Source organism: Chelonia mydas, chromosome 7, assembly GCF_015237465.2.
Source record: "Chelonia mydas isolate rCheMyd1 chromosome 7, rCheMyd1.pri.v2, whole genome shotgun sequence".
Classification (NCBI taxonomy): Eukaryota; Metazoa; Chordata; order Testudines; family Cheloniidae; genus Chelonia; species Chelonia mydas.
Window position 1 is genome coordinate 4,285,199 of NC_057853.1, and position 13,756 is coordinate 4,298,954.

Consider the following 13,756-nt stretch of genomic DNA (forward strand, 5'->3'; position numbering starts at 1 on the left):
TTGTTTTAAACCTGCTGCTTATTAATTTCATTTGGTGACCCCCTAGTTCTTGTGTTATGAGAAGGAGTAAATAGTACTTCCTTATTTACTTTCTCTCCACCAGTCGTGATTTTATAGACCTCAGTCATATCCCCCCTCAGTCGTCTCTTTTCCAAGCTCAAAAGTCCTAATCTTATTAATCTCTCCTCATACGGAAGCCGTTCCATACCCCTAATAATTTTTGTTGCCCTTTTCTGAACCCTTTTTGAGATGGGCCGACCACATCTGCATACAGTATTCAAGATGTGGGCGTACCATGCATTTATCTAGAGGCAATATGATATTTTCTGTGTTATTCTCTATCCCTTTCTTAATGATTCCCAACATTCTGTTCACTTTTTTGACTGCCGCTGCACAATGAGTGGATGTTTTCAGAGAACTATCCACAATGACTCTTTCTTGAGTGATAACAGCTAATTTAGACCCCATCATTTTATATGTATAGTTGGAATTGTTTTCCAATGTGCATTATTTTGCATTTATCAACATTAAATTTTATCTGCCATTTTGTTGCCCAGTCACCCAGTTTTGAGAGATCTTTTTGTAGCTCTTTGCAGTCTGCCTGGGACTTAACTATCTTAAATAGTTTTGTATCATCTGCAAATTTTGCCACCTCGCTGTTTACCCCTTTTTCCAGATCATTTATGAATATGTTGAATAGGTCTGGTCCCAGTACAGACCTATGGGGCACACCGCTATTTACCTCTCTCCATTCTGAAAATTGACCATTTATACCTACCTTTTGTTTCCTATCTTTTGACAAGTTACCAATCCATGAGAGGACCTCCCCTCTTATCCCATGACAGCTTACTTTGCTTAAGAATCTTTGGTGAGGGACCTTGCCAAAGGCTTTCTGAAAGTCTAAATACACTATATCCACTGGATTCTCCCTTGTCCACATGCTTGTTGACCCCTTCAAAGAATTCTAGTAGATTGGTGAGGCGTGATTCCCCTTTACAAAAACCATGTTAACTCTTCCCCAGCAGATTATGTTCATCTGTATGTCTGACAATATTGTTCTTTATTATAGTTTCAACCAGTTTGCCCGGTACAGAAGTCAGGCTTATTGGCCTGTAATTTCCACGATCACCTGTGGAGCCCTTTTTAAAAATTGGCATCACATTCGCTATCTTCCAATCATTTGGTCCAGAAGCTGATTTAAATGATAGGTTACAGACTACAGTTAGTAGTTCTGCAGTTTCACATTTGAGTTCCTTCAGGACTCTTGGATGAATACCATCTTGTCCTGGTGACTTATTACTGTTTAATTTATCAATTGTTTCAAAACCTCCTCTAATGATACCTCAATCTGGGACAGTTCCTCAGATTTGTCACCTAAAAAGAATGGCTCAGGTTTGGGAATCTCCTTCACATCCTCCGCTGTGAAGACCGATGCAAAGAATTCATTTAGTTTCTCCGCAATGGCCTTATCATCCTTGAGTGCTCCTTTCGCATCTCGATCGTCCACTGGCCCCACTCGATTGGCCCCACGGGTGGTTTAGCGGCTTCCTGCTTCTGATGTACTTAAAAAAAATGTTGCCATTACTTTTTGAGTCTTTGGCCAGCTGTTCTTCAGATTCTTTTTTCGCTTTCCTCATTGTATTTTTGCACTTCATTTGCCAGAGTTTATGCTCCTTTCTGTTTTCCTCACTAGGATTTAACTTCCACTTTTTAAAGGATGCCTTTTTGCCTCTCACTGCTTCTTTTACTTGTTGTTTAGCCATGGTGGCACTTTTTTGGTTCTTTATTATGTTTTTTAATTTGGGATGTACATTTAAGTTGAGCCTCTATTATGGTGTCTTTAAAAAGTCTCCATGCAGCTTTTGGCATTGTACATTTTAATGTCTGTGTCACTAACCTCCTCATTTTTGTGTAGTTCCCCTTTCTGAAATTAAATGCTACAGTGTTGGGCTGCTGTTTTCCCCACCACAGAGATGTTAAATTTAATTATATTATGGTCACTATTACCAAGCGATCCAGCTATAGTCACCTCTTGGACAAGATCCTGTGCTCCACTTAGGACCAAATCAAGAATTGCCTCTCCTCTGGTGGGTCCCAGGACCAGTTGCTCCAACAAGCAGTCATTTAAGGTGTCAAGAAATGTTATCTCTGCATCCCAGCTTGAGGTGACATGTACCCAGTCAATATGGGGATAGTTGAAATGCCCCATTATTACTGAGTTTTTTATTTTAATAGCCTCTCTAATCTCTCTGAGCATTTCACAGTCGCTATCAGCCTCCTGGTCAGGTGGTTGGTAATATATCCCTACTGCTATATTCTTATTATTAAAGCATGGAATTACTATCCATAGAGATTCTATGGTACAGTTTGGTTCACTTAAGATTTTTACTTCTTTGATTCTATACTTTCTTTCACATATAGTGCCACTCCCCCACCAGCATGACCTGTTCAGTCCTTCCAATATATTTTGTACCCTGGTATTACTGTGTCCCATTGATTATCCTCATTCCACGAAGTTTCTGTGATTCATATTAAATGAGGATATTGATATAATAGGTGACACTCTAGTTCACCCATCTTCTTATGTAGACTTCTAGCACTGGTATACAAGCACTTGAAAAACTTGTCACTTTTATCTGTCTGCTATTACATGATGTAATTGAATGGGACTCTTTTTCATTTGACTGTTTCTGATCAGATCCTACCTGTATTTTATCATTTGCCATCCTGGAGCCTTAATTTGGAAGGTTTGAACTGAAGGTGAGGAAGGAAGGTTTAATGTCCCTGTGTCTGGTGGTTTTACTCCCCTCTCTGGATTGTGGCTAGATCATCTCTGCCGAGGAGGTGGTTTATCTCTGCGCAGAAGAATACTATGGACATTTTTGCCCCAGGAGCATAGTATTGCATTATCAAATTTCAGAGGCTATTGTCTGGACTCTGCCTGATGTGATCTTTATCCCTCCTTCTTCCAAAGGGCCTTTAAGTAAGTTATTTTTAAAAATATAAATAAAAAACCACGAAGGGCTAGATCCTTTTCTGGTGTAAATTGGTGCAGCTCTGTTGACATCCATGGAGCCATGTTGACTTACAGCCGCTGAGGATTTGGTGATTTTCAGTGAGTAGCGGACTGTTCTTCGGTAACTTTAAACTACTATTTAGCTAAGAAATTTGTGGAGAGAAATCAGCTGTTCATTTTTAGGCTTTGCAGGAGCTTTAACATTTCTAATGTTTTAATGTATTCTGAAGACTTTCTCTCTTTTGATTTAGCCTTCGTCGCATTATTTTATTATACCATATATCTTCAGCATTTGTTGAGGAGCCATTGTAAATGTGAGGACTAAGCAGCTTGCTAGATAACATCTTTTTTTCCCCTCTTTAAAAGATTAAACTGAGACTGTTCTGTCTGATGCCAGAATAGATTTAACCAATCATGTATCCTTTATATGTAGGTCAGTCAGAGGGACAATCCAGCACTGGATCCTATTATCCATGGGTTGAAGGGTGTCGTACATCATGGTAAGTAGCTACTTAAACTTTTTTTTGCTGGAAGGGTAGAGGGGCTAGAATATTGTCCTTAAGGGATCGGGTCACCCTTCAAAGGACATATTGAGATGTACATTCTTCATTCACTGATGTTTAAGGGCATTAAAGCCATTATTTGTTTGGTACAGATCAGACTCATTTGTTACCTGAAAACGGGTGTGGGTTAACAGTAAACAATTTGTTTCTTTTCAATCAGTGCTTTAGAATGTGCAAGTTATAAATCAAAACTTAGTACAATATATCATTCATATTAGTACTTCAAATGCAGTGCAGATGTTTCATGCCTGCTATTTGTCTTACATTTGGTCTAAAAATACTCCTCTGAAGTTTCTATTTGTTTACAAATTATTTGTCTTTCAAATTTAGGGAGCTGATAATGAAACAGAAAATTAACTATCTGTGAAAATTAATTAAACTTTGCAGCAGATGAACATCTTTCTCATGCTTGCATAAATATAATCATTCAGCTGTTCTGGTGCAGATAAACCTAGTATCCTTGAGCTTATGGAAGGTACTGAAATAAATATTAATATATTTTTTTATATTTTTATAACTAGTTTTACTGAGGAATTATCCTGAAACCTTATCATTAGTAATGCGTCATTAGCAATGACATCAAGATTCTCCACTTCCAGCATCCCCTTGTCAAGTTTTAGTATAATGATTTGTAAAGTTTTAATAATCTCATTATGATTCAAAAGGCATCTGCAGAAATGCCGTTAGGTGCTATAATAAATCTCTGCTCTGTCTATACTACTGCAATAAAACATCTTTGCACCTTTTCAGAGGTTTGTCTTTAGACATTAGCTGGTGCCATAGAGCTTAACAAACATTTTTTTTCTCTTGACTAGAAACCTAAAACTAGTTGACAGTGTTAGATTAAAACAAATAGGATTTTGGATTAATTGCTCTGCTTTCAAAGTTATTTAACATTTCAGCTGTGCACACCAATAAATCTAGTGCAAGTGAAAAATAGGGGTTAAATGATAACATACCACAAAATCCTTCATTGAGAGAATTTTCCATTGGTTTTTGCCATTTATAAATTGCCGTGTTCTACTGTGAAATAAAAACTCCACACGGAGCTGAAATAGATGTTGTTATCCAGTTCCCACTGAGTTACAAAACAGGCTGCCAAAAAAACAAAAAAAACACCAGGGATGCGTTGGGCAGTTAGTATTCTCCAGCCTTAGATAATTTGACAGTGAAGTCATGCTGCCATTTACTTGAACCAAAATCTTTTTTAGGTTTGTATCCCACCTGCTCTCTCTTTCCCCCGGCAAAGGTGGATGGTGTTTAATCCATCCTGTTCCTTTCCCACTACCCCTCCCCCCCCCAAACTGCTGCTGAAAAAACTGCTAGCGTATAATCATGCTGGTGTCTAGTAAGAGTACCCCGTTCCCCCCAAAATTAGTCTGGTATAACGTGACCTGGTCCCTAGCTTGTGATTCCATGGCCACAAAATGATATTCTTGGAGTTGCCTAGTCACAGCAGAAGCTGGGTGGATAAAAGATGTTTGTTTTTGTTTCACTCACAATGCACAGAAGACTACTAACATTTCAAGGGGAGGAAATAGGTTGATATATTTTAATAACTTGCTTCCTTTAAAAAACGCGAAGAAAAAAAATAGAGGAAAATCTTGTTTTCCTTCCTGTTTTGGCTACTTAAAGCCTTACTTTTTAGTGGGAGAAAGGCTTTCTTGCAAGGAGGGGGGGCAGGTGGGTTCTCTTACTAAATTGTTTTTAAAAAATAGATTAAATACTGATAGCTCTTTCTTTTTCTTTCTTTCTTTTCTTTCACTATTTTGGTTCTGTGTAGAGTAGTGGTACACATAACAGCTTCAGCTCTACTGTAAGTGCTGTCATTGCTTTACTTGGTATAATTTACCTAGAGCCTTATGTGGACACATTTTTATAACTGAAGTAAATACAGAATCCCCAGGGGTTGTATCTTAAAGGGGGGGCGCTGTTTGTCATCAGTTATGCCCTGTTTAACTCTGACTCTCACATAATATGGACTCCAGCTGAGTTGTATGTTGGTTAAATGGAAACTCTTGTGGAGTTTGGACAGTTTGCTTGTGGGGCAGGGAGAGGAGAGAAGAGCACACCAATGAATACAACCAATACCAAAAAAAGAAGATGGAAATGGGCAAAATGAGGAACTTGAATGTCTTTGCCATTTGTGGACTCCAGCTGTCTAGCTACCGCTATCACAGTAACACCTGAGGGCATGTGTGTGCATGTCCATATGTATAAGATAATAATAGAGAGTGTATGATCCTTAACTTCGGGGTGGCCATGTTGCTCATGAGTGAGTTATATTCATCCCAAGGTACTCTTTATACCATGTTCTTGCTTACTCTACGTGTGCCATGTATTATAAATAAATCAATAAATAAAAAGTCTATTTTAGAAATGTTTCCAAAAGTTATTGAAGGTGGTGGTGGTGGTGGTATCTTCCATATTCCTCTGCCTGTCCCCCACATACTCTGGGCTGGCTCATTCTGCAGTAAAACTCTCAGAAGGAGACTAAGGAGGAGGAGAACTCTACCAGGATCCCCCAGTGGAGATTCTTCCACCCCCCCATGGGATCCACCCCCAAATTCTAGGGATCCTGAGGTATCAGTGGGGGACTTTGTGGAGGGTCTGAGCCTCTACTGCATCTTTGGCTGTTTGTTTTCTTCCACCTTCCCCTCCATTAAAACAAGAATATTTGGCAAATAGTGATGTAAACTAGCAAATTATGCTGTTTTGATAGAAAAACTCACCTAATAATAATGATGCTTTTTATGTATTTGTTTGCATTATAGTAGCACCTAGGTCAGGAGCTCCAATCCTGGGTGAGGACCCCATTGTGCAAGGGGCAGTACAGAAAAACCATTTCATACGAAATAACTGTGCTGTTCTACATGCCAATATGTGTTATACAAAACCAATACATATGGTTTTTCCATTCTTTCCTGGAAAGTTCTTAGTTTTAAGTGCCCCTCCAGGGGTGAGTGAACATTTAAAATGTCAGAAATACTTCCTGTGGAAGCAATTTGAGCTTGAGATTTTGTCAGGGATTTGAATTACTCACTAAATTGATGGAACATAAATAATTGTGCCCTTCACAGTGTCACTGGCTTAGTCATGATGATAGAGATACGTACACATAAAAATCAATACAGGCTTAGTCAGTGCTCAGAATTTGCTTTATTTCCTTCAGGCATAATTTCTCCAGGCATAATTTCCTAGAATCTTAATGTCATAATAAGCTTAATTTTACAAGAAGAACCATATGAAGTCCCTAAGCTGGAAGGAAAACTAGTGATGTGCGAAACACCCTAACAGTGTGGTAGACAAACGCCAGTGCTTTCAGGTTTGCTTCATGTCTTCCTGCCTCACGGCACATGCACGTCACAGGCTGTGGAGGAGTCCAAATTCCAGGGTGCCCCCTTGCAAAGCAGTGCATAGGCACGAGAACGAAGAGGCCGCTTTTCTCAGAGCTGTCAGATGCCTGTTGCTGACGTTGGCTCTGCTTCCAGTTTTCTGCCTTGCCAAGAGTTGCCGCTCTTGCCCTCCAGAGAGGCACATGTTGTTCTTGCCCACCCTTTTTTTTTTTCTCATCTGGTACAAAATACACTAGGTGCATGGGCCTGTGTCTGGTGGTGCTCCTGCTAGACCAACAGGCTTCGAGAGTGGAGCCCTCTCTCCACAGATGGGACCTAGCGGGAGGCGGCAGCAGTGCAAGCTTCCTGATGCTGACCTGCCAACTTGTTTTCAGGCTTGGCTCTAGGCCTCCTTCTTCTGTGTCCATTCAGTGCTTAGCGTCTCTGCGGAGACGGACAGCCAAGGTCAGTGCCAGTTGTGCCGGTCGTTTTTGTGATCTTCACGAGGAATTGGTTGAAGTTAAATCATACATCAAGACATGGTGGTCATCGCTGTGACCTGGGCAGCGTGTGAATGATCAGTGACCCTGCCGAAATATCATTCCCAGTCTACAGAACCATCCACTCTTCCACCTCTATTTTATTGTTCCCAATAAGCGTCTCTCTTTGCCCCGACTCCTGATACTGTTCTACATGATGCAGAAGCGCAGAGGCTAGACAGTAGCTGCTCCCTCCAGCAAGAGTACTGAGGCCCTCTGTTCTCAGACAGAAAGTGCGTGCCCACTCTTGGAAGTCCAAGGGGCACTGATACTAAGGCCTGTATTTTGCAGAAGATTACCATTACAATCAATGATCAAGCTTTCTCCCGCCTCCCTGATACTCCAGCTAGAGACCTGAGGGACACCTAACATAACATGGAGCTATTCCACAGAAGTATTGATTTTCCACCTCATGTGTTTCTGATTTTCTCATTTCGTGAGACAAGGTGGTGAGGTAACATCTTTTACTGGACCAACTTCCATTGGTGAAAGAGACAACCTTTCAAGTTACACAGAGCTCTTCCTCCTCCCCTGGTGTCAGTCCTCTCAAGATATTATATCTCTTGAAGGGAATAGCTGGTGGCAGTGACTTCTTTGTTGCTCAGCATTGTCCCTCGCACATCGGGTGACCAGATATCACGATTTTATAGGGTTAGTCCCGATATTTGGGCCTTTGTCCCACCCCCATCCCAATTTTTCACCCTTGTTATCTGGTCACCCTACTCGCACACACACGCACACCATGTGTGTCTTCTTCCTTCAGTCTTACTGTATGTACCACCGAAGTAAACAGACAGAAATATTACATTTGCAGTGTTGTTGTTGCCGTGTTGGTCCCAGGATGTTAGAGAGACAAGGTGGGTGAGGTAATATCTTGTCTTGGACCAACTTCTGTTGGAAAGCTCTGTGTAGCTGGAAAGCTTGTATCTTTCACCAGCAGAATCTGGTCCAATAAAAGAGATTGCCTCATCCCCCTTACCACTCTCAAAAAATGAAGAGCAGACAGCGCCACTCCAGACCCCACCAAATCTTGTGCCAGTGACGGTAGGCCACATTCTGCTGCTCTTTCCTGTGCCCTGTTCTGATTGCCAAAGATTTCCACAGATCAGCAGAAAGTTATAAGTTAGAAGTACAGATAATTTACTGGTTTGGAAAACCCTTCTATGAATGTCACAAAAAAGGGGATCTTGTTCCCTTCCTTGTCAAACCAAGTACTGAAAATCAAAGTGTACAGCAAGATCAAAGGCTTGTGAACAGACAAAGTGAATCACTTGCATGTGTTGCTTGTTTGCTCATCTGGAGGTTGGTAGGAGTTGTTTGTTTGTACCTCTGCTTATTTAATCAGGTAGTTGGGAAATTTCTGGCTTTTTTCCCCTCTGACTTCGTATTAATAAGTATCATAATGTAAGCCAGAGTAGACATGGAGTAGAGACTGCTTTTTATGTCCCCTCCAGCAAGGGGAAGAGGAGAGAAGTGAGGTAGGTGATGGTCACCAAGATTTAGAGGCGTCTGAGGGGAGAGAAGACAGTGCTGAAGTAGAAGGAGGAACTGGATTGCTTCAAAAAGGCATAGGGAATGAATAAGCTGCACATCACTAAAGTTGTCAAAGGCAAAAAGGCGTTGAATAACCTGTTAAAAATAAATCAGCACTAAAAAGGAAGCAATCCAGACAGTGTTAGTTATCCTGTGGATCTACCGTGCCACCAGGCATAATAACAAGAAAACACCATTAGCAGCGTGACAGGTTTTTTTCTTTTGTTTTAACTTGAGCCATAACACCACCTGACAAGCTGTTTGTTCTCTGCATTAAAGAACTGCGGGTTGTAGAAAGGAAAAGGAGGGTTATCTTGGGACTGGTCTTTAAAGTGCAACTTTGAAGAAGGCAAACACCCAGTGGACTTTGGAGAGGAGACGGTCATAAGGGTGGGATATGTTAACTGAAAATGAAAATGAAGAAGAACAGGTTATAAGGGTGCGTTGGCACCATCCTTTGTTTTCTGGGCTGTGCTTGTGCTCTCATTGCAAGAGAGACCAGGACATGATCATTGTGTAACAAACAGGAGGAGGAAGGAGGCAGGGAAAGGAAGGTGAGAGTAGAGAGAATCAGTTCACACCTTTTACGCTGGCCAGCGCCTACATGCATAACTGCAGGGGTCTGAATCTTTTCCAGTAACGCCTCACTTAAAGTCGTCCCGTTTTTTTTTCGTTGTTAGGTTGCTGATCAGTTAGAGACCATGCTCATTTAAAGTTGTGAAATACTCCCTTATAACATTGTTTGGCAGCCGCCTGCTTTGTCCACTGTTTGCAGGAAGAGCAGCCCCCTTGGAGCGAGCTGGTGGGGGCTTGGCACTAGGGTGGGCTGGCAGCCCCCCATCAGCTCCCCTAAGTTCCCTGTGCAGCAGCCGCGGAGCAGGCTACCAAGTGCCAGCAGTTCAGCTGTCCCTCCCACCACGGCCATGTGCTGCTCCTGCCCTGTGCCGGGGAACTGCTCTCCAGAGCCTCCTGCTTGCTGTGCAGGGGAGGAGGGAAGAGGGGGACTAATGTCAGTGTGTTCCCCTTCTCCCCTGCTCCTGCCCCCCACTTACCCCTTTTCCATTTCGAGCAGGGGGGAGACGCAACAGGGCTCAGGACGGAGAGAGCTGGCCGAGGCTGCTGTCTCCACTTCCTGATCTTTTTAAAGGCAATGTACTTAGAATGGGGTCAGCATACTTAAAGGGGCAATGCACATCTCTCTCTCTCTTCCCCACACACAGGGTGTGTGTCTCTGTCTGCCATGCTGTCTCCCTCCCTCCATTCGTGCTGCCTTGTAGAGTGTGAGGCCATATTAACAACAATTTGTTAACCTTTGAGGCCTCAGCCGAGTGCTAGTTCATCATTGAGCAGTAAGGCATTCCCTGGGAAATATCCCACCCTCTTCCACCCTCTGAGTTCACCACCTCAGCCAAGCTTCACAATCATCATTGCTGTGTACCAGTATTAAACTGTTTGTTTAAAACTTATACTCTGTGTGTGTTTATGTATGTATATGTATATATATAATATAAAATAAAGTTTTTTGTCTGGTGAAAAAAATTTCCCTGGAACCTAACCCCCACATTTACATTAATTCTTATGGGGAAATTGGATTCGCTTAGCATCATTTCGCTTAAAGTCATATTTTTCAGGAACATAACTACAATGTTAAGTGAGGAGTTACTGTACAAGAATATGTAAAATAACTGTTAGAAATTCCCACTGGTCTAGTCTCAAGAAAGAATCACTGATAATGGCTAGATACAGGGCCACTAGGCTGATTATAATTACACACAAAATGACATTAAGAGAACATTATTAAAGTTGCAGAGTCAAGCATTTAAAATTTAGGAAGAACCAGAATTAAGGTTGCCTGTGCAACCTTAATTGGGGCCCCGTGTGCGTGTGCATTTTGATTTAGTCTTTAATCACATGAGCGCATCCTTTTTTTCCCCCCAGAGCCCCTGTCTCATTCAGTGCACAGGGTGGATGGTTCTCACTTAATGAGCAGCTATTTCAGTATTTTGTTTTATCCTCATTGTTCCATGTGTGACTCTAGGCCTTATTTAAAGCGCACTATCGAAACCTTACGCTGAAGACAGAATTCTTAATTTCCTCATAGGCTTTTCCATGGTGCTCATCTCTGTACCGTCTGAGTGCTTGGCAAACATTAACTAATTTATATTCATAACACCGCATTTTAAAGTTAGGGAGCTGAGGCTGAGAGAGAGAGGGATCAAAATTGTCCACTAATTTAGGGTGCCCAATTTGAGGTGCCTGGGCCCTGTTTTTTCAGAGGACTTGGCAGTATATAGCACTTTATACATTCAGAGCACAGCTCCCCTTGATTTCAGTTGTAGCTGTGAGTGCTCAGCACTTCTGCAGATCAGTGGAGGACTCATAAAATGAGGAGCAAGCATTTAGTGAAAAGTTTGGCTGAAGTGACTTGAGTAGCATCACACAGGAACTCTGGCAGAGGCAGGGATAGAAAACAATTCTCCAAGGCAGAGTTCAGGTGCGTTAACCACGAGACCATCCTTTTCCTTCCTGCAACTCCCTGCCTCATTCACTATACATCTCCCACTTCTCCCCATTTCCCCCAGGCTCAACCTCTTTTGCTCCATCCCCTCCAAACTGTCCTCATCCAAATCCTGTTTCTTCCCCAACCTTGGCTCCTTGTCCCCATCCCATTCTCCTCACCTAGCCAGTCCCCTCCTCAGGCTTCTCATCACCCTACCAGTCCCCTTGCCCAGCCAGTTCCATTTCCCCCTTCCCAATTCCTTGTCTGTTCTCTCTCCTGCCCCAGCCCCACTCGTTCCCCTCCAGCCCTGTTTCTCCCCCTCGCTCCCAATCCCAGTTTCCCTCACAGACTTCATATCCAACCTCAGTCTCCCAACTCCATCCTCATCCCCTTCATGGTTCCTTGTCCCAGTCTCTTTGCCCAGCCATTGCAGCTCTCCCCCCACACATGGTGGCTCCTCATCTGATCTATTTCCCCGGCGCCCCCTCCCTCCCATATTGGCTTCCTGCCTTGTCCAGCAGTCCCAATCTCCCCCCCGACACCCCAGTTCTTAGCCTGATCTCAATGTCTTCTCCCTCCTCCCCCATTTTCCTCACCAGATCCCAGTCTCCATCCTCCCTCAAGCTCAATCACAGGTTTCACCCCCCCCCCCCCGCCTCCAGTCCCAGTCTCACCAGGGTCCTTTTCCCAATCTTTCCCTCTCCCCTGCTCCAGCTTTTGTCCCCACTGCATTCAAATCAAGCACCTTTCTCCTCCAGGCTTATTTGAGGTGCCCAGCCTCACCCTAGCCCACAGCAGCTGGGAACAATAATTACAGGGAAAATCTGGTTTTTCCCTTCTAGCCCTGGGCTGGAGCATGCTGATTTGCTTTGTGGGGGTCACACATGCACGTCACATGTAGGTCAAGATTGGTCAGAGAGGATGGAATCTTCAGAGATTTTAGCTGCGAAACTCTGAGAAGTCTGTACCGAGCATGTAAAAACCGAGATTTTTCAGGTTTCAGAGTAGCAGCCGTGTTAGTCTGTATTCGCAAAAAGAAAAGGAGGACTTGTGGCACCTTAGAGACTAACAAATTTATTTGAGCACAAGCTTTCGTGAGCTACAGCTCATTTCATCGGATGCATTCAGTGGAAAATACAGTGGGGAGATTTATATACATAGAGAACATGAAACAATGGGTATTATCATACACCCTGTAAGGAGAGTGATCACTTAAGGTGAGCTATTACCAGCAGGAGAGCAGCGGGGAAAAAACCTTTTGTAGTGATAATCAAGGTGGGCCATTGCCAGCAGTTGACAAGAATGTATGAGGAATGGTGGGGGTGGGGGAATAAACATGGGGAAATAGTTTTACTTTGTGTAATGACCCATCCACTCCCAGTCTTTATTCAAGCCTAAGTTAATTATATCCAGTTTGCAAATTAATTCCAATTCAACAGTCTCTCGTTGGAGTCTGTTTTTGAAGTATTTTTATTGAAGAATTGCCACTTTTAGGTCTGTAATCTAGTGACCAAAGAGATTGAAGTGTTCTCCGACGGGTTTTTGAATGTTATAATTCTTGACGTCTGATTTGTGTCCATTTCTTCTTTTACGTAGAGACTGTCCAGTTTGGCCAATGTACATAGCAGAGAGACATTGCTGGTGCATGGTGGCATATATCACATTGGTAGATGTGCGGTGAACGAGCCTCTGATAGTGTGGCTGATATGATTAGGCCCTATGATGGTGTCCCCTGAATAGATATGTGGACACAGTTGGCAACGGGCTTTGTTGCAAGGATGGATTCCTGGGTTAGTGGCTCTGTTGTGTGGTGTGTGGTTGCTGGTGAGTATTTGCTTCAGGTTGGGGGGCTGTCTGTAGGCAAGGACTGGCCTGTCTCCCAAGATCTGTGAGAGTGATGGGTCGTCCTTCAGGATAGGTTGTAGATCCTTGATGATGCATTGGAGAGGTTTTAGTTGGGGGCTGAAGGTGATGGCTAGTGGCGTTCTGTTATTTTCTTTGTTAGGCCTGTTCTGTAGTAGGTGACTTCTGGGTAGTCTTCTGGCTCTGTCAATCTGTTTCTTCACTTCAGCAGGTGAGTATTGTAGTTGTAAGAATGCTTGATAGAGATCTTGTAGGTGTTTGCTTCTGTCTGAGGGGTTGGAGCAAATGCAGTTGTATCGTAGAGCTTGGCTGTAGACAATGGATCGTGTGATGTGGTCTGGATGAAAGCTGGAGGCATTTAGGTAGGCATAGCGGTCAGTAGGTTTCCGGTATAGGGTGGTGTTTAT

The 13,756-nt window shown here is 42.8% G+C and overlaps 1 protein-coding gene across 7 annotated transcripts in view; it reads left to right on the forward strand.

Moving 5' to 3' along the window:
* PTPRG (protein tyrosine phosphatase receptor type G) overlaps window positions 1-13,756 on the forward strand; it is a 610,647-nt gene that overhangs the window by 440,227 nt on the left and 156,664 nt on the right. For all 7 annotated transcript variants that reach the window (XM_037903818.2, XM_037903817.2, XM_037903820.2 and 4 more), the window contains exon 6: window positions 3,450-3,516. In XM_037903818.2, coding sequence (XP_037759746.1) covers window positions 3,450-3,516 — 67 coding nt within the window. The remainder of the gene's footprint in view (window positions 1-3,449; window positions 3,517-13,756) is intronic.